This window comes from Bombus vosnesenskii, unplaced genomic scaffold (assembly GCF_011952255.1).
Source record: "Bombus vosnesenskii isolate JDL3184/JDL3185 unplaced genomic scaffold, Bvos_JDL3184-5_v1.1 scf7180000013295, whole genome shotgun sequence".
NCBI lineage: Eukaryota > Metazoa > Arthropoda > Insecta > Hymenoptera > Apidae > Bombus > Bombus vosnesenskii.
This window is the reverse complement of record NW_022882946.1, coordinates 112,942-137,450: the sequence shown is the minus strand read 5'-3', so window position 1 is coordinate 137,450 and position 24,509 is coordinate 112,942. Positions and strand designations below refer to the sequence as shown.

General features: G+C 42.9%; 3 protein-coding genes across 5 annotated transcripts in view; 1 reads left to right on the top strand and 2 right to left on the bottom strand.

The window, feature by feature from the left end:
• Positions 1-1,902: 1,902 nt before the first annotated feature.
• LOC117233100 (elongation factor-like GTPase 1) overlaps positions 1,903-24,509 on the top strand; it is a 28,127-nt gene continuing 5,520 nt past the window's right edge. Inside the window, exons 1-3 of one of the 2 annotated variants that reach the window (XM_033493043.1) lie at positions 1,911-4,705; positions 4,866-4,991; positions 5,238-5,389. In XM_033493043.1, coding sequence (XP_033348934.1) covers positions 2,118-4,705; positions 4,866-4,991; positions 5,238-5,389 — 2,866 coding nt within the window. In that variant the 5' untranslated portion in view covers positions 1,911-2,117. Of the gene's footprint in view, positions 4,706-4,865; positions 4,992-5,237; positions 5,390-24,509 lie in introns of both variants that reach the window. The other variant, XM_033493044.1, reaches the window with a different exon arrangement.
• LOC117233103 (uncharacterized protein DDB_G0271670) lies at positions 5,701-15,703 on the bottom strand. The gene is made up of 6 exons (XM_033493053.1): positions 15,425-15,703; positions 11,952-12,801; positions 8,183-8,437; positions 7,107-7,257; positions 6,867-6,989; positions 5,701-6,772 (listed from the first exon to the last, which is right to left on the bottom strand). The coding sequence occupies exons 2-6, from the start codon at positions 12,714-12,716 to the stop codon at positions 6,654-6,656; spliced, it is 1,413 nt and encodes a 470-aa protein (XP_033348944.1). The 5' UTR covers positions 12,717-12,801; positions 15,425-15,703; the 3' UTR covers positions 5,701-6,653.
• LOC117233107 (protein giant-lens) lies at positions 19,169-24,011 on the bottom strand. Of its 2 annotated transcripts, none has more exons than XM_033493058.1 (4): positions 23,555-23,994; positions 20,288-20,508; positions 19,976-20,147; positions 19,169-19,717 (listed from the first exon to the last, which is right to left on the bottom strand). In XM_033493058.1, the coding sequence occupies exons 1-4, from the start codon at positions 23,861-23,863 to the stop codon at positions 19,469-19,471; spliced, it is 951 nt and encodes a 316-aa protein (XP_033348949.1). In that variant the 5' UTR covers positions 23,864-23,994; the 3' UTR covers positions 19,169-19,468. The 2 variants fall into 2 exon arrangements, with proteins under 2 accessions (XP_033348949.1, XP_033348950.1); XM_033493059.1 differs by having other exon boundaries at positions 19,608-19,717; positions 20,230-20,508; positions 23,555-24,011.

Sequence of the window (24,509 nt, the reverse complement as noted above, 5' to 3'; positions counted from 1 at the left end):
CGAATATAAGAATTATGTTCGACTCGATCGTTGGACTTCCAACGATTACTTAATAAAAATGGACTTGTCATCTTACGGGATATCGCGTTGCATGTAATACTATAATATCATTGGGTAAGATCGGTGTACGTGACCAGAGAGGAAATGAGAGTGCCAACGCTCGCAGTTCTAGCTTTTTCACAGTACAGGTGCTGCACCGTGCAGCCAAGTGCTGAATTTAATCCACGTTATCATATACAAGAACCTATAAAGTTAGGAATCTACCCTGTCTGGTTGCATCCTGGCATAGACAAAAACCTATTGAATTCCACGCTACAAAAATTTCATATTCGTTCATCTACTTTTCTATATAAGTCGAGATAGGCGAGTATAAAAACTACAAAATCGTGCAATAATGAAACTAATTGTAAGTTATCTAAGAAAAATAAATTAATCGTTTAGTATATTTTTGAACGATGACACGTATAAAGCAGGGTTAGAAATAGTTTAGTTTGCTATTAGTCGATGTATAAGTTATACAATATCTATTTTGTAATAGCAGAAAGCAATTTCTACTACGTGTTTTATACGTGTAATTTATACGTGTCATCGTTTAAAAATATAATAAACGATTAATTTCTCTTTCTTAGGCAACTTACAATTAGTTTCATTATTGCGCGGTTTTGTCATTCTTATATTCGTCTATCACGAATAGAAAAGTAGATACGAACTTTTCCGTAAAATCGTACAAGTGAATAAGTTCTGGTAGCGTGGAAATCAATAGGTTCTTGTCTATGCTAGGGTACAACCAAACAGGACAGATCCCTAACTTTATAGGTTCTTGTATACGCTAACGTAGACTAAACTGTTGCATTTGGCCGCATGGTCGCAGTCCACTAATCCAGGAACAGCCAGATCCATAAGAGTGAGCACTCTCGTTTCCTCTCTGACGTTGTATACGTTGACACGACTACTTGACCAAATATATCGACCACCGACTTGAAATTATACGAGCCTTTCTGTCTGTGCATAGCATATCTCCAGTTTGTACTGTGATACTGACCGTACGAATCATAGATTTTATTGCGCCCGCTATAATTTATAACGTCGCGTCGATCGCCACAGTAGGTAGTCGAGAAGGAGGATCAGAGATGGCGCAAAGCCGTATTCCATGTGCGCGTGTGCATTTATTATATAACAAGTAACAGACGATTTATAACCGAAATTTTCTTCCGTGATATTTTAACGCCTTTGATCAATTTTTGCCAATAGTATTGGTCAATTACGATTGTTTGCAAGCGATCTTCATTATTCGTTAATAAAAATAATTGCGTGCGTTCAAAGTAATTGGAATATTTATCTGACGTTGCGTGTTACGTTCAGATACGTGATTCTTGGTGTACACTAACATTTCGATACGTTTTTCACTAGCCGAATCTGTTTGCTGGCCAAAACAAGCAATGCATTGATGCAGAAGATTTAGTCTTTTGCAAAAGGTGGCGGAAAATCGTAGAAAGTAATTGATCAAGACACAAGACGATATACTTCATTAATGATCCTAACCTATGAACGCGAGGAAAAGTGTGAAAACCATTTTTCCTTTCTCGAATATATGTCTGGAGGGATTAATAAAAAGACAGATACTTACAACGGTCGATCGTTGGCCAATAAACTACTCGTGTTGCGGCCGATCAAGCAACCGAAACGAGTGGCATGTTGTGGAACACGACGACGTTCAACAAAGCTACGATACGTCATTCTGTTTAACGGACGCTATGTATTGTGGAAAGAAAATAAAGTGAAATAGTGTTTACCATCGTTTTTATGCTGTGTATATAAGTATACATATATATGTATATGTATATGTATATCTGCCTGTGTGTATATGCATATGTATATATATATATATATATTTATATTTATATTTATATCCGTAAGCGCATCGTACATAGGAAAATATATCGTACGTCGAAATTTCTTTCTCTTGTACTTATATACGTCGTCTCACACGAACTTCAAGACTTTGACTTATTATCCACGTTGTATTTTATGCATGCACGTTTATCGATACTTTGAACGTTCGTATCATTTACATCTGCTTGTAAATTAATGATAATCATAAAATCGCAATTAATCGCATGATGCGGATTATTAGCGCAGAAAAATTAACAGAGATTCAAAGGGAACCAGCTAATATACGAAACATCTGTATATTAGCTCACGTAGATCATGGTAAAACCACTTTGGCAGACTCTCTGGTTGCTAGCAATGGAATCATCTCTAATAAGCTCGCGGGTAAATTACGCTATTTGGACAGCCGTCCCGACGAGCAACTTCGAGGAATTACGATGAAATCAAGCTGCATCGCTCTTTATCACAAGTATAATCATCAAGAATGTGCTATCAATTTGATCGATTCTCCTGGACACGTGGACTTTGCTTCCGAAGTGTCCACAGCTGTGAGACTATGCGACGGTGCTATTATCGTGGTCGACGTGGTAGAAGGCGTGTGCCCGCAGACACGGAGCGCCTTGTCTACCTCTTACGCGGAAGGTTTAAAGCCAATTTTATTATTGAACAAAATAGACAGATTAATTACAGAAATGAAATTGTCACCGTTGGATGCTTACGTGCATTTAACGCAGGTTTTAGAACAGGTGAATGCTGTAATGGGAGAGCTGTTTGCCAGTGACATAATGGAGCGGGAAGAAAAGGAGGAGTTGAAAAAGGAAACGGCGAAAAAGGAGAGCATCTCTGAAAGGAGTATAGCGGATTGGCAGTCCGTACTAGAAGAGATAGACGACTCTACGTTATATTTCTCTCCGGAGCAAGGTAACGTCTTGTTTTGCAGCGCTACGGATGGCTGGGGATTCGGTGTTAAAGAATTTGCCAATATATTTTCGGCGAAATTGGGCTTTAGCGAGAAAGTTCTATCAAAGACGCTTTGGGGAGATTATTACGTAAACACCAAGACCAAGAGAATAATGAGAGGAGCTCAAGAGAAAGCGAAGAAGCCTCTGTTCGTTCAACTTATATTGGATAACCTTTGGGCTCTGTATGAAACGATAACCGTTCGCAAGGATAAAGACAAGGTAGCGTGGATGGCCGAAAGATTGGGTATAACATTGACAAACAGGGATTTGAGGCACACGGATGCCAAGGCTCAATTACAGGCAGTCTGTTCTCAATGGCTACCTCTGGCTCGTGCGTGTCTCGACGCCATATGCGACAAAATTCCAGCACCAGATAATTTAACTTCGGAAAAGGTAGAACGTTTACTCAGCGGAAACTTTGATTTCTCTACGTTGCCGGAGGAAACGCAACGATTGAAGGAAACGTTTCTAGCCTGCGATCCTTCCCCTCGTTCACCTGTCGTTGTATTCATTTCGAAAATGTTTCCGCTAGAGAAGAAGATGTTGCCGGAGAATAAACCAAAACCGTTGACGTCCGAAGAGTTGGCTGATCGAAGGGAAATGGCACGAACGAAGCACGCGGAGAAAATGACGAAGGAGCAACGATCGACGGAGCAAGTCGGAGAGTCGCAACGGGACGCGAATATCGGCAAGTTTGATCCGAGTGACGGGAGCGGAGGATCGGAAAGCGCCGTTTCGATTTCCGAAGAAATCCACGGAGAAGATGAACATTCGGAAACTACGTTAATAGCGTTCGCCCGAATATATTCCGGATGTCTGGAAGAAGGAAGCGTCGTGTATGTTCTAGGACCGAAACACGATCCGCGCGAAATATTGAAAGGACAAAGGAGAGGAGCAGGCGAGTTAGTACCGATAGACGAGGACGTCGTGTCGAAAAGCTCGAAGCTCGGAAAACACGTGACAAGAGTTACCATACGAAAACTGTACCTTCTAATGGGTAGAGAATTGCAACCGACGAACAAAGTATTTGCTGGTAACGTATTTGGAATCGGCGATTTGGAGGATTACGTATTAAAAACGGCAACGCTTTCCACCACTATCGCTTGTCCATCTTTCTCAGAGTTGACTTCGCTCGGTGTACCGATAATGCGAGTGGCTCTGGAGCCGAAACATCCGAACGATTTGCAACCGTTGATCAATGGGTTAAAATTGCTTAATCAGGCGGATGCCTGTGCCGTCGTTCACATTCAAGAGACTGGGGAAATCGTATTAAGCACCGCCGGAGAAGTGCATTTGGAGAGATGTTTGGAAGATTTAAAGTTATGTTACGCGAAAGTCGATGTAAACGTGTCGGAGCCTATCGTACCGTTTAGAGAAACGGTCGTGCCTCCACCGAAGGTCGATATGGTGAACGAAGCGATCGAGAAGAAAGCCGAAGACGTTAGTCTCGCTTCTTGGACGGCGAATCGACAGTGTTACTTTGAAATCGATGCGAGACCTTTACCCGATAAAGTGACCAAGATTTTGGAAAAGAACGCCGATTTAATAAAGGCGTTCTATCACCATTATGGTAGATCGCGTTCAGAAAAGGAGGAGAAAGAAACGGAAAAGATTACGAACGATCGTGAAATGGAATCGTTAGGCACGATGTCGGAGAGGAAGCAACGCGCGTTAGAATCGTTGAGAAGCGAGTTGGCCGGTGCGTTTCGAGAAGCGGGGGAAGAAGACGCGTTAGACAAAATATGGTCGTTCGGGCCACGAAACTGCGGACCTAATATCTTGTTGAACGAAACCGATTATAAGCAGAGGAAATTTTGGGAAAGCCACTCAAAGTCTATGGATCCACGTGCTCCGTAAGTAATCATCGATACGACGAAAACTAGTACACTGGTAACCGTCCGCCCTTCCTTCTTTTCTTTCGTTGATCGACAAAATACTTGCACGTTAACTATAAACTCTATTCAAATAAATATAATTAATATCATTATCGTTAACATTATCTACCATGTCTAGTTACGAGAGCAGCATGGTCAATGGTTTCCAACTAGCAACGCTCGCCGGACCTCTCTGCGAAGAGCCTATGATGGGTGTCTGTTTCGTCGTGAAAAAGTGGGAAATTAATAATCAAGATTCGCAAAGGTATATCGCTTCATAAAGCTTGATATTGCGTATTAAACCCGACGTATTACCCGAATGAACAAACTAAACGAAATTAACGCTTCAATTTCACAAGCATCATCGTCTCTTTCCTTGCGCCGTTCTTTTCTCGCCTTTCACGCTTGCATTTTCCTTGCGTCGTTACGTTTTAACGTTTCAACGTTTCAACGTCTCTAATCAGCTAATAAAATCGAATATCGTTTGAAAAATAAAAACCTGTGTTATTAGCGAAAATGGCAGCCAGAATCAAGGACACATGGATGGCGGTCATTTGATGTCAGCATGCAAAGAAGCTTGCCGTCGTGCGTTTAATTCGAGACACCCTCGATTAGTTACTCCGATGTATAGCTGCAGCGTCCTAGTCAATTCGGACGTACTGGGTAAGTTCGATTTCGTTTTCATTTAACGATAATTACGTTGATTCGGATATATCGTCGAATTTTCGTATCGTCGTTTAAAATACTTTTGCTTCGACCGTCCGTCGCAACGACTCTTCTCAACTTTTCGGGTATACGGTCGTTTATACGATGGTTGCAAAATGTCAGGATGGTTTAACGAGGTGTCGACACTCTTTCTTCAAAGAGACAAGAATTTTTTTAAAAAAACACCTAAACAGATCACACGTTGAATGACACACACACACACACACACACACGTGCAAGGGATTAGGTAAAAAACGAATAACAGAATATTTTACTATCAAAAAATCTGGTTTGTATGATTCATTAATTCGGCACGATCTCTTTCACGACTTCTTTCTCAACGCGAATTCACCCAAGTACGATTCACGCGATCGCAATCTGTATAGTAGGACATAATATTTTTTAATTTAACACGATGCGCTTCTTCTCGTAGGATTTAGAAAGAGAGACGGCGATGATGTTCGTTCGCAACGTTGTTACGATATTTTTGTTACCGCGTAATCTGTAATCGATACTTGTATTCGCGAGTCTATCTTACAGAATTGCGTAACATATTAACGATACAATGATTCTGCGAGCGCAAGAATTTTGACAGCTAGTAAAATACTTGTAGTTGCCTTTTTCATTAATTTTACCGCAGATTCGCCATAGATGGAGACGATAGTATACGTACGATTAATTCGTTATTCTAATCGGATAAACGGACAACCACCTATAATTTTCCGCTCATCGTACGATACGTTTGACGTTATAATAAATGACGGAATAAAGAAGGTAGTAATGCAAGTAAACGATCGAATTCGTTTAAGGATTTAAGGAAAGAGAGTGACACGTTGAGCGACGACGATACTAGGAATGAAATATTTAACGCTGATCACGTTCGATCGTTATGTAGAATCACGTCGTGTAGTCCAAATTATAACAGACAAATCTACGAAAGGATACAATTACACGCGTTGTCGTTGTTTCAAAGTGTCGGACTCGATGTTATAAACGTGCCTCGCTAGGGATAGATATACATATACATCTAGATACGTATGATATATATAAATAAACGTAAGAAACGGACGAATCGATAAATAAATTGAGGGCGAAGCGAAGCAGAGAGAGAGAGAGAGAGAGGGAGAGAGAGAGACGCTTATAACGAATAAATAGAAGGATACGCCGCTAAGCATAGTGTCACTGATCGTATCGTCGAAAGTTGTTTGTTCGATCAACGAATCTAGTCCCAAACAGCTATATCCATAAGTTGTTGTACCTTGTACCATGGAAAGTTCAATCGTTCGTTCGTGTTTTCTCTGTCATTGTGAGAATCTTGGGCCATTTCTCGTTGGTGACGATCTGCAAGGAATAAACGGTCAGACAAAAATCGTGTTAATCGTGGATGATTGGAGCCAGCCAGATATTTTCAATATTCTATGGAGATACCAAATACCTGAAAGAGCGCGAGTATACCGCAGTTGTCGACCTTTTCGATTTCCTTGCACGCACATCATCCCGTAAACCCGAATCCCTGGTACACTGGCGTATGTTGGTTGATCGTGACTCATAGGACCCTCTACAACATACGACGTAATTAACGATCCATAGAAAGCGTATAAGACGTATAGACAGTCGAACTCGAACAGTTGCGTTTCTAGCACGATTATGCCGCTTTTCGCATTTACGTACGTACCCAATATGTTGGCATCGGGACAACGACATATCACGAGGTAATGAGACTTTCCCGTTCGCACGTTTTGTAGCGCGAGAAGAGACCAGTCCCTCGGTATTCTACATTCGCGCATTTCCGCCACTGGTTCGCACGTTTTCACCAACGTTAGGGCCTAAAAATCGGTTAACTTTAGATCAGCGTGCCATCCACGTTTATCCCTTTCCACGCTACGTCTATACGTACAAGTATGCACGCGTTCACTACGAATATTTCTATATATTTGCCAGCGTTTATTAGTTGCTTGGTGTCGTCGAATAATATTTCCTCTCAAATAGAAAAATCGTTATTACGGTGGCTGAAAGCGAACGATCGTCGTTTCTTGCGTTCTCACCGTGTTCTCTGGCCCGGCAAGCTTTTGCCGTCGCGTCGATCTGCGATCGCGTTTTCTCTCGTATCGCCGATACTTTGGTCGTTTGCTTACGATCGCGTACAATTTGCTTCGAGCCAATGTAACGCGTACGTGACCACGCGTACCATACTCTTTAGATCTTTGAATTTTTAACGTCCTATATGAATCGATGAGATACTGTTAACCGATAACAAAGCGAGAAAGTATTTGTACGCGCAATGTTGATTTATCAAAGAAAGGCAAGTAATGGGAGATTGTCAGTTGCTTTCGCACCGAAACACCTAGGCGAGGTTTTCTCGTCTTACGATCGATATAACGATCCTATGCTGTCGCAATTTTACTATTACGCTATCATTATACTATTTATTTTACTCAATCGTCGGCGGTAAATCGGTTACTTTTCGTATTTTTGCCTATATTACGACGACAAGTAGGTATAACGCGTTTAGAAAATACGATAGGTTTGCGAACGCGAACAATACGATTCGAAAGATCGAATCGATTTCCTCCGTTCCGTTACGTCGCGTTACGTTACGTTAAGCGTTAACGAGAAGCGTAACGAGAAGCGTAACGAGAAGCGTAACGAGAAGCGTAACGAGAAGAAGAAGCATCTGACTGGAGAGAAGGTACGCGTAGCAGGCACGGGAATAAAGGACTGGTAAAGCGGATAGAAGGCGAGGCGACTAACCTTGGTTCGAGGGTCGGTGACCAGCTCCGTAGTGTGGAGATCGTCGCTGTCGAGAGAGGCGCTGCAAGGGTCGCGGTATCTTCCTGGACAAGCGCACAGAGGCTGGGTAAAGTTGAGTCTAACGTAAACTGCGTTGCAAACCTGCTGAACAGCGCATTCTGGTAACAAGTAGATGTGCTGATTATGCGGATAGTAATGATACTTGGTTGGTTTTGCGAGAGCTGCGCTCGCACCCTCCGGTAGTCGTACTCCTGTCTGCAAATCGATCAAATAACCAGCGCTTTTATTTCCGCTTCTTTCGTTCGTGCCTTCTTTCGCTTACTCCTCGAGTCGCTACGCCCCTACTCTGTGCATACGTCGCGTGCTAACACTCGTCGTTCGAGTACTTTCAACTTTGCAAGTACCCAGCGTTAATCGCGTGTTTAGCGCGTAACAATCGCGCAGACGTGTAAAAGGGGTAAAAGAGGAGAAGAAAAGAGAAGGAAAGGACGCGACTGCGCTAAGAGCAGGTGGAACGCGGCGGTTAAATAAGAAAACGAAAGAAACGAAATCTAATTTTGCCGAGTCGTGAATCCACGATCGTGATTCTTGGTGGTTCTCGCGAACCACAAACTTGCCGGTTCCATTAGGAGTAACACGATAATATTACTACAGCTACCTATACAATTGCAGGAACACCGAGTCAGAGTCAGTGCCCGTGCCAATTTCAACGTCGATTTTCTATTTGCCAACTTCGAAGAATCTCTTCAACGCGCTTCGAACAATTGGTTTTACGTTACGAATAAACAGCCGCAGCTGTGAATTCAGCGACAGCTATCGTCGCTCTTTCCTTTTCTTTCCTTACAAAGTTCCGCTCTAGCCGTAGAAAATCAAACAAAATCAAACGTTCGTTCAGAGTGCACATGCTAAACGAAAACCGTAATCGTATTTTCATCGTTACGTTCGATTAGCCGGGGTTACTAATCGGTCGTACGATCGATAGTTGACATTTTCCCTGTGCTACAGTCGCTGGCACGGTATACTTTCGTGATCGACGTGCTAATCGTAATTCCGTTGATCAAAGTTTCCGTTGGTCTACCCTAGATTCCATCGAATCGGATCGGTTTCTCGTCACCGTGACAAGTCCGTTTTATTTCCCATATCGTCAAAGTTTAATCGTTCGTTCGTTCGATCCCACCGCTATCGTATCGCGATCGTTCTCGTTCGACGATTACAGCCAGATCGATAGAAACGGTCCGCTCCTACGTAAGTATCCGCTCGGGCACAAGATCGCGCGAACGTAACGCGTAACATTCAACGACCAGTGTAGTAACGCCATACGATTCTCCGCATTTATCTAACCTCTTCTTGCTCTTTTCCTTTTCAATGTTTTCTGCTTCTTTTGCTACCGTCACGTTCCACTACCGATATTAACATCGGCCGATCCACTAGCGCGTCACGGTCATGAACACTCGCCCTCCTTTTCAAACGCTAAAGCGAGCAATACGATTCGCGTGACAATTTAGTAAAAAAACTTGAACAGTGCTTGATTCAGCGAATATTCGAGTTGAACAACTCGAAACACGGTAGATTGGTAGACTTGGAACCTATGGGACTATACCTGTGTTACAATACTACGATCAAAATCTCCTTTTTCTTCCTACGTTCTACGTATTATACGTTCTACGTTCTACGTAATGCTTGAGCCACGAGCGACTCGAACCGATTCCGAACCCTCGCCTACGTTTCCTTTTCTTTCATTTGATTTATCCTATATATCTCAGTTATCTTTCTTCCCGTCGATTCTTTTATTACCATTACGCGCAACGAATTTTGAACAATTGCCAAATGTTCGGACAATCGGAACGAAAGACGACCGAGCTTGCCGATTAAAAGCAAAATGGATCGTCCGCTCTTGCAACTCGTTCCTCCTTCTTCGATACGTTACCATTTAGAAAAGAAAGATGAAAGGAAAAACGCGAAAGAAATTAAGGAGAAGGAGAAGCACGTTTCAAACGATTCAACATTTACTACTTCGCTACGCGGAAACGGAAATTGTTGTTGTATTTACGATGGATATTGTTACTTGCTCCGTACTACACGACTTTAGCGTGTTACCTCTAGCGCTTCGATGACGTTTGCGTTAACAAACCGAGCCCTTCTTATCGACTACACGCACGCACGTGTATCCACGCGAACATACAACAAACTGGCAAGTAGACAGTCGTTGGTACCCTTGGCATCCGGAATATCGCGTCGGTTGCACTTTCCTCTTCCATCTCCTTCTTATTTACAAAGCAAAACTTAGCTGGCACGAGTAAAGTCGTCAGTCGCCTAGGTAAAACGTAACTCTTACGAGGCAACGTGACAGACAGAACCGTTTTGCATCCGATCCGACCTTTCCATCGTGTCGGATATCTATCGGTAACTGTAATTCGTGGGATGTAAACGAGTTTCATAGGTAATCGTTTGCCGAGTGAAGCGACGCCTATTAAAATAATTACCGGATGACCGGATTGATCGACGATCAAGACGATCAAGATGCATCGAGACGAGAAGGGATAGAGGATAGTAGCGAAAAAGTGAAGGAAGAAACGCAGCGAAACCATGGAAATTGCTGTAAAATAGCCTGGTAATTCTCGGAAGGAACAAGGAAATAGGCGGAAAAGAAAGAAATTTCTCGTCCACTTTACTATTTATCGATCGTTTCTCTCCAACAAATAACGCCTATATATCTTAATAATAACGGATATTAACCCTTTAAACTCTCTCTCTCTCTCTCTCTGCCTTTGTTAATGCGTTAAGCACCGTGCGGTAAATTTGCGCTCGAGTCTTGCCAACGTTCGGTAATAGCGAGTCGTGAAAAGTTCAACACGAGACGACCCCTTTTTTACGTTTCCGATCTTCCAACCAGGCGAAATTGCGAAAAGTATAATTTTCCCATGTTCTCCTTTACTACGTGGTATCGTTGTTTCAGTGTGCGCGTCACACAGCGCGTTTTTACCGAGGCTTTGTACGACTCGATACGGTAATCCAACTGTCATCTATCGTCCGTTGACGTCCGACGAAAATTCTAGTTTTTACTCGATACGGACTGCGTGAGCCGGTGTATTAGCAAACCAAGATACCATCGTGCCCGTATCGTTCGGCCGATCGCGTTGTTACACCAGATCGAGATCGTACGAAACACGGCTTATTTTTATCAAGCCGAGCGTATGCACGATTTAGCTGGAACGCATCTTTAACCGTGCAACCTAACCGCTTTATAGCAGCGTACTTACGGTACTAACATAGTTATGTATATACGTAGCTTAAACAGTTATACTTTGCACGTGGAACGCTCCGCGAACACAATCTGTTGCGTTTAAAATTATACCAAGCAAGTCGATTCTTTCGTCTCTGCTGCTTCGATTAATCTCGCCAAAATATCTCGTGTATCGCCTTCGTCGCCTCTCTAACGCCTATCACCTTTTTACCGCACTTTTTACCGCCAATTGCAGATCGCAGGATAAAACTGGAGGATAACACGAACAACGCTATATACATTTTACAGCTGGTTGCTGGTTTTCTACTTGCGAATACGAAGCATGGAACTCGTGTGCCGCGATATCGAGATATTTTTACCATACTCTACCGATTTTCAAGCCATTTGCCGCATCAGAGCCATCGCAAAATCAAAGTCGTTTTAGGCTTTTCAGCGTTGCTGCGCGCGAATACGCGTCTTTCCTAACAAAGTGCCGCTTCTCTCTCGTTATCTTCGTTAGTTTGTCAGAAAGTGACGTTTACTTACCTCGGTCAGACTAGTGTAGTTTGTCGTCAGCTTAATTTGAGGGCGAATTTTTCCGGGTGATTCTCGCGTCTCCTTCGACCAAGCCGTAGCAGGAGTAGTAACGAATTCGTTCGAGTTCGTGGTGGACTTTTTCGAGGAAGATAGCAAGGTAGCCGTATCTCGATTGGTAGCGATGGTTCTCGAAGAAGCTTCTGTAGGAAACACGCTCAAACTGGTATTAGAAGCGCTGGTATTTAACGAGATTCTCGTGGTCATGGTCGTTCCGCGGTTGCTCGTCGTTGCTGAACTAAATTCTGTTTTGCTAATTGGCGACGACGAAGAACCGCTCGTTGGGGACGACTCTGTCATTGCCGCGAGAGCATGATCCGTCCAAGCGGATGTCGATGTCGATGTCGATGTCGATGTCGATGTCGATACGGACGTGGTTGATGGCGACGACGGTAAGGACGATGCGAGCACCGCGTTGCTCTCGATAGTAGCTGAAATTCCGAGAGGAAGCGGTTTCGATAGAGTAACGCTGTCCACGTCGTTGTTACCGGTAATCTTGGTATCGTTGTTAACGTCGATGCTGTTCTCATCGATGTTCCTACTACCGTTCGGCATAATTGCCGAATCGTTAGATCCGCCCTCCCTCGAATGCAACGACGCCGTCTTGCTTTGCTTCGTCTTGTCCGCATTCTTCGAATTTGCTTGCAATTGCGCCGGTAAAGCTATACATCCAACCGCCAATGGAAGCAACCATATCGCACCTTGGATCGGCTTCATTTCGTTTCGGTGTCTCCGATATCGATCGAATAGATAGAAAAATCAAAGAAAGCGATTCTCTTTCGTGATTTTCTTCTGCTATCTCCTAAAAATAAAGAGATCGCGATTAGCAATGAACGCGATGCGTCGTCTCTCTCTCTCGTCTATTTGTCTATCTATCTATCTATCCATCTATCTATTTATCTATCTTTATCTCTCTCGCCAAGTCCGACCTTCTTTCCTAACAAGTACACTCGTCCAATTACTCGATAACCGTATACTGATCGAGTTAATGGGCAAGCGGCGAAATTTGCCACTTTTATTTCCTATGGCGTTGGCGTTTCATCGTTACGACGGGCGTTAACGAACGCACGAATCAGAGATGCAAATTTTTAAAAAGCCAGATATTCCCATTTCTCACGCTTCTCGCCTAGCTTTCACGGTGCGGTGAGAACATCGGTTCGTTTCCTTAAGCGAAAAGAACAAAACGTTGGAAAGAGCGTAGAAGAAGGGAAGAAAGTGAGAAAAGTAAGAAGAAGAAGGAAGATGACAAACGTACGGAGAGAAAGTCGAAGCTCCCTTAACGGTATCTTCCTCGGTAGATTTACGCGTATCGGTATTTTTCTCGGCAGATTTACGTATATCGGTATTTTTCTTCCTAAATTTACGTACATCGGTATTTTCCTCGGCAGAGATTTACGTGTATCGGTGACAAGGCAATATACAGAGGAAACGCAACGCATTAACGTTACGCATTTGCTTTCTTATGTCGTACATACGTACGTGTGCGTGTTCTCCCCCTCTCTTCGTTGTTTTTCTCTGATAGGCAAATTTTTCTCCTGCTTTCATCTTTTCGCCGCACTTTTTATCTTTAAAATCGTTCGATCGAGCTTCGCGATTCCGACGCGGGACGAAACGCGGCAAACAGCATATGTGAGCGTACGTACGGCAAATACGCGCATAAATACGTTACGTTAATACGCGTTATTTATTATTTGCGGGAATCGGTCTTTGTCCGTTTATGAGATCAAGTTGACGATCCGGTTAGCCGTTAGCAGCTAAAACGCGTGGCTACGGGGTGTCGCGGTGGGTAATTATAGCTCGATACGATTCACCACGCGGATGCGGTGAAATCAGGTTAGCGTCTGTTACGTTTCTCGCGAGCCGTTATCTCTCATTGCGTGTTCAAGGCCGCGGCATGCAACAACCGCTAAAATTCAACGAGGCGGCTAACCTAGCTATTTAACATATTATGTATATAATAATATGGTATATCACGTATAGAGAGTGCGTCGCGCAATTGCCAATTCGCCGAGAGATAGGAAAGTATCTATAGTAACCGTGTAGTATCTGTTTGCCTATTGCTTCGCTTTCTTTGCAAGTGTAACGATGCGCTCGAAAAATACAAACGTACTCTTTCCATCCAACGCGTTATTGTTATTCCCATCGACTCGTGGAAACATTCCGCGCGAAAAGTCGCTATATCGCTTTTAAAAATCCAATTTTAACCAGCCACCGCTTTAAATCGTCGGTAAAGCTGTTCGATATATATATATATATATATATATATATCAATGTTACGTGTTTCGTAAACGTAGAAAAATGAGTTGATACAAATAAAAGAGAAAAAAAATGCAATTGCATTCAAAAGAAAAGGCGCATCGTTGCACTTGCAGAGAAAGTAAAGTTTCTCTCCCTATCTCTTACCAAATTCTAGATATTGCCAACCAGTGCCAATCGTCTGACGTACCCTCGCTGCCTCGTTTGTTTATGATTTTTCATTTTTCATTTCCCATTTTCCACTTCTTTTAAACGCGTTAAGACGGTGATATTTTTCCTTGTGTAAATTTCAAGACACTACCACGGCTCGCACCGCGACCTAAATTCAATTAAACGGTTGGAAAGCTTGGCCTCTGTCTCCATTATTTCTCTACGTTTTAAAAATCTTCTACGTCAAATACGATCGTTCGATCGTCTACTTTTCTCGGATATTACCTCGGCTACCTTCCAATCTATCTTATCTAATGGGACTCGCTTTAGAGCACTTGCACGTAGATACGATTTACCTTTAATTAGCCAGCTTCGGTTGACGATCAAATTAACGATACGTTTAAACAAAGTCATATCTGTACGATAAAAGTAAAAAATTATTATTTTCACGATATTACGGATAATCTCGTTGGTTGTTGTCTCGCGATTCGCCACTCGCCACACACGACACACGACACACGTGACGAACGATACGCGTCGCAGACCTGTCCAAATCATAAATCGCAAATTCCTCGCAAACCAAATTGTTCGTTTTTCCAAATACAACGAAGCGTGTCTGTTGACATATACGTGCGTGTATATACGTGTGTCTGGCAAGTTGCACCAGCAGCGCAACTCTCTCTCTCTCTCTCTCGCACACACACATTCTCTTCCTGATCAAATGTTTTTAACGATAATTACACGTGGAATACAAAGGGGAAATATCGGTGAGAATTCGGGGCTGCATTTCGAAAAGGTTACTTTCGACTCGTCAAACGCGTACTTTTCCGATCGAGATTATACGTCGTCTTGCTTCCATTCTCTTCCATCCACGAAAATCCAACAAACGAACGGATGATCGCATTCTGTCGTTACGATCTCGCGATCGTTGACAGCGAGAAAATGGCTAACCGAATGGAATACGCGTAATCACGGTACGGTAACGATCGAATATCAAGGATAAATATCCCTGAACTCACCCTCCACATCCAAGCACGACCTCGATTTCGACCAAGATCTTGATGTTGATCTGGGTCTCGACCTCGACCCCGACCCCCAGCCCAACCTCGATCTAGTCTTGACGATTTCGATTCTTCGCAGCTTGATCCGTTATAACAGCGTTAGAACAGCCACGATCTTTCTTCCTGAGAAATATTCGAAAATATCCGCGATACAAACGTTATACCGGATCCTGGTGAAAGAGTGGATCTCGATCGATTCTCCTTCGATTCGACGCAACGTGTCTCCCTCTCTCTCTCTCTCTCTCTCTCCCTTTTTCTCTCTCTCTCTCTCTCTTTCCCTCTTTCTCTCTCTCTCTCTCTCCCTTTCTCTCTCTCTCTCTCTCTCTCTCTCCCTCGGTAGAGTCCAGACAGAATCAAACGACGGCGTTGCTGAAATTTTTACGCATGATCGAATGCGTTATTCGAATTAATTTCACCGAATTTCGGGGGAGAAAGAACGTGCGAACGTGCAAAGAGAACTTGTTCGGACAAGCAAGAGAACACCGCGCTTGGACGCGTTTCAGAGTTCCGAATAAGACTGTGAGCCTCGTAGGAGACACGCTGCCTATGAGTCCCGGCTAGTCCCACTTACCAACCAACCAGAGACCCCACGACTATGCGTGGAATTCTAAGCTGCATCTCCGCCAATCCTCTACCTTCCTTTGCTCCTCCATCGACGCATCTACCTACACACTACCTATCCGCTGAATACTCGCAACCTACCCATGTATACACGGCTTTCATTCTCGTGAACAGAGTGTGCCAAAACGGACAACCGAGAATCGCGAATCATTACAGCAAAATATTACAAGATATCCGTGACAACGTGAAAATCCGATGAATCGACGAAATAAATTTACCCGAACTTGCTTATTATAATATTATTATATTATAAGGAAATCTTCTTCCTTTCCATTTTTATCTTCTTCTTCTCCATTCTCCTTCTTTCCCGCATCCACGTCTCCCCTATACCCCCCCCTGGGCATATCGAATATTATTTTCCTTCCAAGTTTCCAAGCATATACATGCATACGCATACGTTTATTCGATAGATTATTACGATAAATTGGCAAAGAAATCTATCAAGAACTTTGGCGATCGATGCGTCGAAATTCGAACGTTCGAGATTTCCTATTTCCTATTTCCTATTTCCTAACATACGGATATCCGAATTCGAATTGAAGAAACTTGTAATAACCGATAGCCGTCCTTCGATCCCGTTGTTCAACGACGCGACAATTCACCGAACGGCAATCTTTTAACAATTCCTTTCATTCCGAGCGTCCATTTACTCGTAACGTCCACTGGTCAAATTCGCATCCCTCGTACGTCGCTCGATCGCTTGGAAAGAGGAAAGCTTGGTTTCTTCGTGCGTCGCGTGAATGCCAGCCATTTTACCTTACGAACGGCTATTTGTTATTACGAATTGCACGAATCAATGAAATTAGTTGCCATCGACGGTAAACGAGTATTCGGAATGTACGCGAACAAAGTTGATCGCGCACGCCCGCCAGCGTTATTCGAAAAAAGCGAAAACGCAAGCAAATCGGAGCATCGATAGCAACGGTACCGCTACTTTTCACGCGTTCCATCCAATACCAGAAAAATATATCGAGCATGAAATCATTCTGGTTCTCATCGGCAACCTAGTTGCTGGTTAACTTTATCGGTGCATCGTTCCAAAACCAGATCATCGAACGATAGATTGGTAGCCTGCCGTGATCTTGTTTTCTCGCATAGATACGCTTAACGTTGGTTTAGACCAACGGCCAGTTGTTTGGTCAAGTTGCAACTAAAGCCGAATTTACGCTCTTACGCTTTGCAGGATTATCGCGCACGATTTTACCAACGAGGACGAAAGCGATATTTTTCCACGAGTCGTTCATAGCGATCGTACGCGGTAAAACGGCATAGGTGAATTCGGCTTTGCTCGCTGCTTCGCTAATTCCAACGCTAATAAACTACTGGCCATGTATCCGAACCAGTCTCTAGCCTCGCATCTCCAAGACGTACGTACATCTTGCCCGATCAACAAATTCAACCATCGGTCTATCTCGGTGTTTGGATTTCTCCGATATACGCATTGGTGTACAGTCGATTCTATTTCTATGTCATCGTATCCGACGTTCTAATTAAACCTGGCCATTTCGCTCGAGTGTTCCACTCACCTAACGTATCGGGCTGGTTCGCCACGTATTTACGTATCTGACCCCAGGCTAAACGTTCGTATATTTATCTGCGCCTACGTACGCACATACACGTACACGCGTGCCTGTTGGCGTTACAATGAAACAACTTTATCAACCCGGTCGATAAGTTTCATTAACTTGTATCGTATTAAAGTTATATCGACGCTAAATTATTACGCATCGCGTACCTGCACGCATAATCGGTTCATAGTCACAGCGATTCGATTAACATACATACATACATACATACATACAGAAGAAATATAGTTTCGAAGAAGAAAATCAATTTTGAGTCAAAGATATAGCAACGACGTAGCTCTTGAAACACGTAGTAACTATGAATCCTAACGACAAACGACGCGTACGGAAAACGTTAGTACAGTGCTGACAATGAGTTTTCAAACTTTCGCCATCTAGCGTTACACGTTGAAGCGCGATCAACTCTTACGTGCCAAACATCTAGTTTATCGACCATAGAAATGCTCGTTATCTAGATAGAAATGACTGAAAAAAGAAAGAAAAGAAAGAATTCATATTCGTTGTTTCGAATTCTTCTTATTATCGTTATTACTACCACTACTAGTACTGTCCCGGATACGTACAATTTTTTCGTATCTGTTGCTCGTTAATTTTTCAGATTAACTTTTCTTTGGTTCGAACACTGAAACGTAATTTGCATCCAACGGCGTTTTGTTTCGGGTTTTAGGCGTTGGGTGTCGGCTAGTGCGATGGTAAAGATACTTAGTAGTTATCAATTACCAATTAGTAATCGCTATTGCTACAGCAATTGGAATAACAATAACGGTAGTAGTAACGGTAATAGTAAAGTAGTAAAATCGGTTAGGATAATAACAGTTATCGATATAAATAACAAGGTAAGATACATGATAACGGTACCGATGGAGCTGGTAATGTCGATGATAATGGAATTTGTTTATTTCAATTTTTGTTAAGAATAAAATATTTACAAAAGCGATATTACGTAATAATACAAGTATAATAATACGAAATACAATTTTTTCATAGATAACATCGTTCGTAAAACGTATCGATAGCTAATAGCATTAAAAGTAACGTGTTTAGTTCGAGCATATATATACGTAGCAGGCATATACGATACGTACGATCCTATACAATCCGATACAAATAATGTATAACAAACATTTACTATCGACACCGAATAGCAATTGTATCCGATATTTTTCACTTTGAATATATTTTATTTCCCATCAATCTCCGAAACGAAACAAATCTAAATTACTGAAACGTGATGGTTGGATGTACAACGCACGGAGGGAGAATTACTACTACTACTATTACTACTACTACTGCTAGTACTACTACTACTACTGCTGCTAGTACTACTACTACTACTGCTACTACTACTGCTGCTAGTACCACTGCTACTGCTGCTGCTGCTGCTGCTGCTGCTACTACTGCTAGTAGTAGTACTACTGCTACTACCGCTGCTACTACTATCACTACTACTGCTACTACTGCTACTGCTACTACTATTATTATTACTACTACTACGTGTTGCAAGTTTCAACTTTTAATACGTTTCATAGGTTTCTACGAATGGACGGTAAACTTATATTTAAAACTGCGAACGAACGGAAATCAGTAGTCGAGGCAACCACTAATAATTTTACCTAGTAATAGTCTTATCGGTGCCTCGAAGCAAACATCAGCTTCTGTTCGTGCTCGTTAGAGTCTAGAGAACGCTTTGAAAGTTTTCGAATTGGACTATGCGCGTACGGCCGCAAATATCACAAATTCAACTTCTCCCTCGTTTCGTGATACGTTAGCGCGACACCTTTGAAACTGCTGCTAGTCACACGTTATAAACCGCTTCGGAATGATGCGATTGCGAAGGTACGCAGTATCCGCTGTACGTTTTAATCTCCAAGATGCCGGAGTAAGATCTTGCTGGCAGCGATCCTGGATCTGTGTGTCTCCTTGGACATCGATGACCTTTTGGACACTGGCAAAGAGGCGATGCATTTACCTCTTCGAGTTGCGAGCTCCGTCTCTTACGTACGGTGAACAGTCGGCAAGGTTCCTTATGCTGACAACGGAGTCTCTGAAATATCAATTTTATTCGTAACGATCGACTCGGTTTTATTCGGTTGCTCGCCCCTTTCACCTTTCCTACGATTCGCTCCGCTCCGATCACTCTCGACCTTTCAACATACGCAACGATGATTCCAATGATTCCATGTACATGATCGAATGCATGGTACAGATATATCAGTGAACGAGAATGCGGTCGCGGACATACGAGTAAACGAGAAAACGAGAAAACGAGAAAACGAGAAAACGAGAAAACGAGAAAACTTACGCTTTGCGGAGAACAGGCGAATGCGTATATAAAACCTGGGCTTCCCTCCGCAGACCTGTAAGCCTGCCTTCGAACTAGATAAGGTACGCTGCCTGGCCGACATCGGCAATAAACTCGCTGAACCGTCGCGTTCGCCGGGCCCCCTCCAGGAGCTAAAGTCCAGGTGACGTCTCTGTAAACAGAAAACGGCCATCTTGTGCACAACAGGCGCGTAATAACTCTAGCGGACACGTAAAACATTCGCGAATCGGTACGTTTGATCTTTCCGCTACTTGATATATACTCTCGATTAGACGGACGATCGCGACTAACTTGAAGTAACGACAGATGGGTAGACGTTTCACCGGCTCGCAAAGCTTGTACTGCCTCGTTTTATCGACTATCGTGTGGCCGTCGTCTCCGTGCAAACTGCTGGGGCAGGTACGACCATCCGGGCAACGACATTGTCTCTCGACCCACGGTGATCCGTATAAATCCACCTTGCTACAAACTTGGCTTCGGTCCAAACACTCGGGCAATTCGTCTTCGCTGTCCTGAAAAATCAAAATTAACAAACACGCATCGAGAGCAACGCTTCTGTTCACCCTTGCGCTCCTCTGTCTCTTCGACGCGCATGCTATTCTTTGTTCGCGGTTAGTTTGCCCGATCCTCTACGTTTTCTCTTCCCCTTTTCCTCTTTCACTTCACGAATCTAGCCTACCCTTTTGACATTTTTTCACTTTATCATCGCTTACCCTTGATTGCTAGCGTGAAAAGTGAAAAGTATTCGAAAAAGATTCGATCGCTCGTTATTCCGCTTTATCGCGCGTAATACGTATAGCATGCACTTTCCTAACGAAGAAATAATTCGGTCCAATCGTTTTATGTCCAATTGGTCGTTCACTCTACTCCCTACGCTCGATTTTAAGCACTAGTCCTCGAACGGTAGGAGTTATTCGACCGAACGAACGAAAAACAACACCGAGATCCGTTAGTCCTTTGAAACGAACACTAATAAAAGCAACAGCAGCACGATCGATAGCGGATCACGGTCGCTGCGTACCGTTCTCAGCTTGACCCCGCTTCGCAAGGAAACGCGTCGCGTTTGGCCTATACCGTATACCGCGTACCGAGTACCGTGTACCGTGTACCGTGTACCGTGTACCGTGTACCGTGTACCGTGTACCGTGTACCGTGTACCGTGTACCGTATACCGTATATCCTACATTCTATAGGGATAAAGAATCGGAAATACTATACTTTGCCCAATAATTATAATTTAACGTTTCTCCCTGTTCGTTTTATTCGTCGGTAGACGATCGATCGGTCAATTAAGATTAAACGCTAAACCACGGGTATGCTGCTTAGTCGTATACCGAGAGGTACCTGTGTTACGATCAAGAAATCGTTCGATCTATTTACCACCTATTTGCCTATTTGGTATCAGGTTAAACCGTTCACTCCACGATTTGATGGATCAATCGTAATTAATTAATCGTATCGCGTTTAACTCGTTGCTATTTCAAAGGATTAGTCACTCGTTTAGCTTTAAGGTGATTAAGTTGACCTAGAGATTCAGTTTTAAAATTCCTTCCCTTCTTTGTCATAAACATTTATACAAACAGATACTCTGCCAGCTTTTCAAAAAAATGCCTTTTAAAGTTTAATTCATCATCTGTATAGATACTTGAACATACATACATGCATCGAAACTATCGAAATACATCGAATAACGTGTCTTTCTATTGTATCGTTACGTTCCACGTACTTGTATTAATCGAAATATTGGTAAATCGATTCGAGCTAATTACACGATTCGGCGGTTGTTTTAACTGCAATCAAAAGTGAATCGAAGAAAATAGAGGGGATTGCGTCGAGTAAGAGAGGAATATACGAGCACGTGCGCGAAAGAGAGAAAACGATCGAGCAAAGGAAGTTCTGTGTAACATGGTCAAGAGGTATGTGTCTCCCCTCTCTGTCGAAGAATAGACATCTGGTCTAACTACGCTATTCAAACTGCGTCGGTCAATCCGCTGAATGAGGCAATCACGTACGTCCTGTCGACTCGTCGTTTGCAATCTACGTGCTGCTCGAGCACCTAAGTTAAACTTCTTCTCAAATACCCTTTCTTATTGTTAGACCTTTGCCAGTCTGCGCTTCTGCTTTCTGCCCCTCTTCCTTCTCCTCTGCCCCCCCTCCCCCCTCCCCCATTCACTCTCTCTCTCTCTCTCTCTCTCTCTACACTGTCCCCCCCTCCCTGTTCGCTTTCTTTCTCTCTAGCCTTTATGTTTGAAAGCATCATCGCATTTAAATATAAGATCGAGGATAGCGAAACACGATGATTAAATTTTGAATTTTCATTTCTCTTTGCTTCGACGATAATAACAAGAATAATAAGAACAAAATCGAGAAGAATAACAAGGACTACTATTTTACTACTATTTATTATTTAACTATTTTGAATTTTTACGATAACGATACTAGATACGAGATCGATCGATCGATCGATCGTTGATATAATAATAATAATAATATATCGGCCAACCAAGTCTCCTTTAAAATGATCCTTCACTTTTCCCACTCCTCGTACCTGCTCTTTACCGATTGTGAATTGCGAGTCCCTTCCGTTCTCCCATATTCCCTTCTCTTCCTTCTGTCCCCCCTTCCCCCCACACCTTGCCTCTTCGTCTTAACGTTCCCAGAAGATCGTACGTATTAAAACTTCGGTGGCTGCAAACTAAAATGGGATAATAGGGAGACCGGAAAGGCTGTGCGTTCCATCCGGAAATTCTCACGCGTCTCTCGCTTCTCTCATAGCCGCAGTGAAAATGACACCTGGTTCTCGAGCTGTAGTTGTAGTCCCACGCGGCTGCCACGCGTGTGCGTATGCTTGTGCTCGCTCGCTTCCATATATACGCGTATACGTACCCATATATATGCGTTTGGCTATGTATCAGCACACGTTACAGCTAATGACGCAAAAAGTACACGAAGCGATCAATCGGAAGATGCCGCTTACAACATCCTTGCCTATCGCCTTGCATTACTTCTATGAAATTTTATATATGCTTGTTCGTTTCTTTCGCTATTCGCTTAACCAGGTATAGAAATTTCTGCCGTCTCATTAGTTTACATTGCAGGATGACGAGAACACGAGAATAGCGGAATACAGGAAGAACCAGTACAGAGTAAATAAGATTACTTTAAATGCTAAAATCTCGAGCTGGCGTACTTTTCTGTTTGTATTTTCATCTTTCAAAAACAATTAATCCATCAACGTTGAGCAACGATAAACAGAAATAGAATACTTATAATAGAACTATATATAATAAAACATTTCGATATCACAAAATATTTCTCGTTATCGTTTCTGTGTTACGGATGCCGTAGACGGTGCGCGTATCGTAGTAATTACCGTGTTGCTACTGATTTGAAAACAATTAGTCAAACGATTGCGCCGCTTATTAAGAATAACACGCCCGACGAATGAAACGAACAAAGACGCGAACGACGGTTACGCGGTAACGATGTAATAATTCGTAACAGACAAGCGATAAAAGGGACGATAAGCAGAATCGACGATTTACGACGACAACTTACCCCGATTTGGTAGAGCACCCTGGGCGGCTGATGTAACGTCGGTCGATGGTTCTCTTTCTGATCGATCAAATCGAGTTCGATCGCTGTATCTTCAAACTCCTGTAACTCGGCGAGATGCTTGCCATCATCGAGAGACAAATACTCGTTGAGAAATTTTTCACCGGTTTCATCGAGCTCTACGCCAAGGAGACTACCCTTGCTCTCGCGAACCAGCAATTGCCCGAACATTGCTAGCAAGAAACAGATCAAATCGGCCATCCTTTCGCGCGCACGCGATCCTTCCTGCCTCTCGCGACGATCACCGATCATCCAACAAATATCCAGACCACGATGTAAACAATGCAGTTGCCGATTATCGAATAGAATCGAAAATGAGAAATCAAGATAACAGCATTAACCACGCAATACATTCGGACATGAGGAACAGCATATGCGTGTAAATTTACATACGCGTTCATATATCTCACTATATATGAGCAGCTATATTAGTAGCAACACTGCTGTTCGTCGCAAGTATTATTCCTTCTCCATCGTCCATCTATGCATACAGTACTACTATCCATTCGACCACTATCTACCGTCTATCGAACGACTAGTTGACTCTCGTCCTTTCTTATGCCGTTCCAATAAACCTAACGATACTCTATATACCGAATATCGTAGAATTTAATAATGCTTTCAAAACATTCTTTCTAGAGCTTTCAACTTGTTTCTTACAGCTTCCAACTCGATCGCACAAATTAAATTCAAAATGTGTACTTGTCGACTTTGTTTATCGATGCTGGATACATAACGTAACAGTAAAATCCACAGAAGAACGAGATCGTTCGATACGTTCGCTCTTATAACGATCAAAAACTAAACGTCACTTTACAAAAGTCGGAACACTTTGCAAAGGTTGCATCGCGGTTGCCCATCCAACGAATCCAAACAGAGCTTCGAATCTAACTCGTTC

Excerpts from the sequence above, each read along its gene's own strand:
- LOC117233103 (XM_033493053.1), bottom strand. The coding sequence starts at position 12,716 with ATGAAGCCGATCCAAGGTGCGATATGGTTGCTTCCATTGGCGGTTGGA. Across the intron at positions 8,438-11,951 it reads ACTACACTAGTCTGACCGAG|ACAGGAGTACGACTACCGGA; the intron begins GTAAGTAAACGT and ends ATCGATTTGCAG. Across the intron at positions 7,258-8,182 it reads TCACCGACCCTCGAACCAAG|GCCCTAACGTTGGTGAAAAC; the intron begins GTTAGTCGCCTC and ends ACCGATTTTTAG.
- LOC117233107 (XM_033493058.1), bottom strand. The coding sequence starts at position 23,863 with ATGATCGGTGATCGTCGCGAGAGGCAGGAAGGATCGCGTGCGCGCGAA. Across the intron at positions 20,509-23,554 it reads GGGTGCTCTACCAAATCGGG|GACAGCGAAGACGAATTGCC; the intron begins GTAAGTTGTCGT and ends TTGATTTTTCAG. Across the intron at positions 20,148-20,287 it reads CCCATCTGTCGTTACTTCAA|AGACGTCACCTGGACTTTAG; the intron begins GTTAGTCGCGAT and ends TTCTGTTTACAG.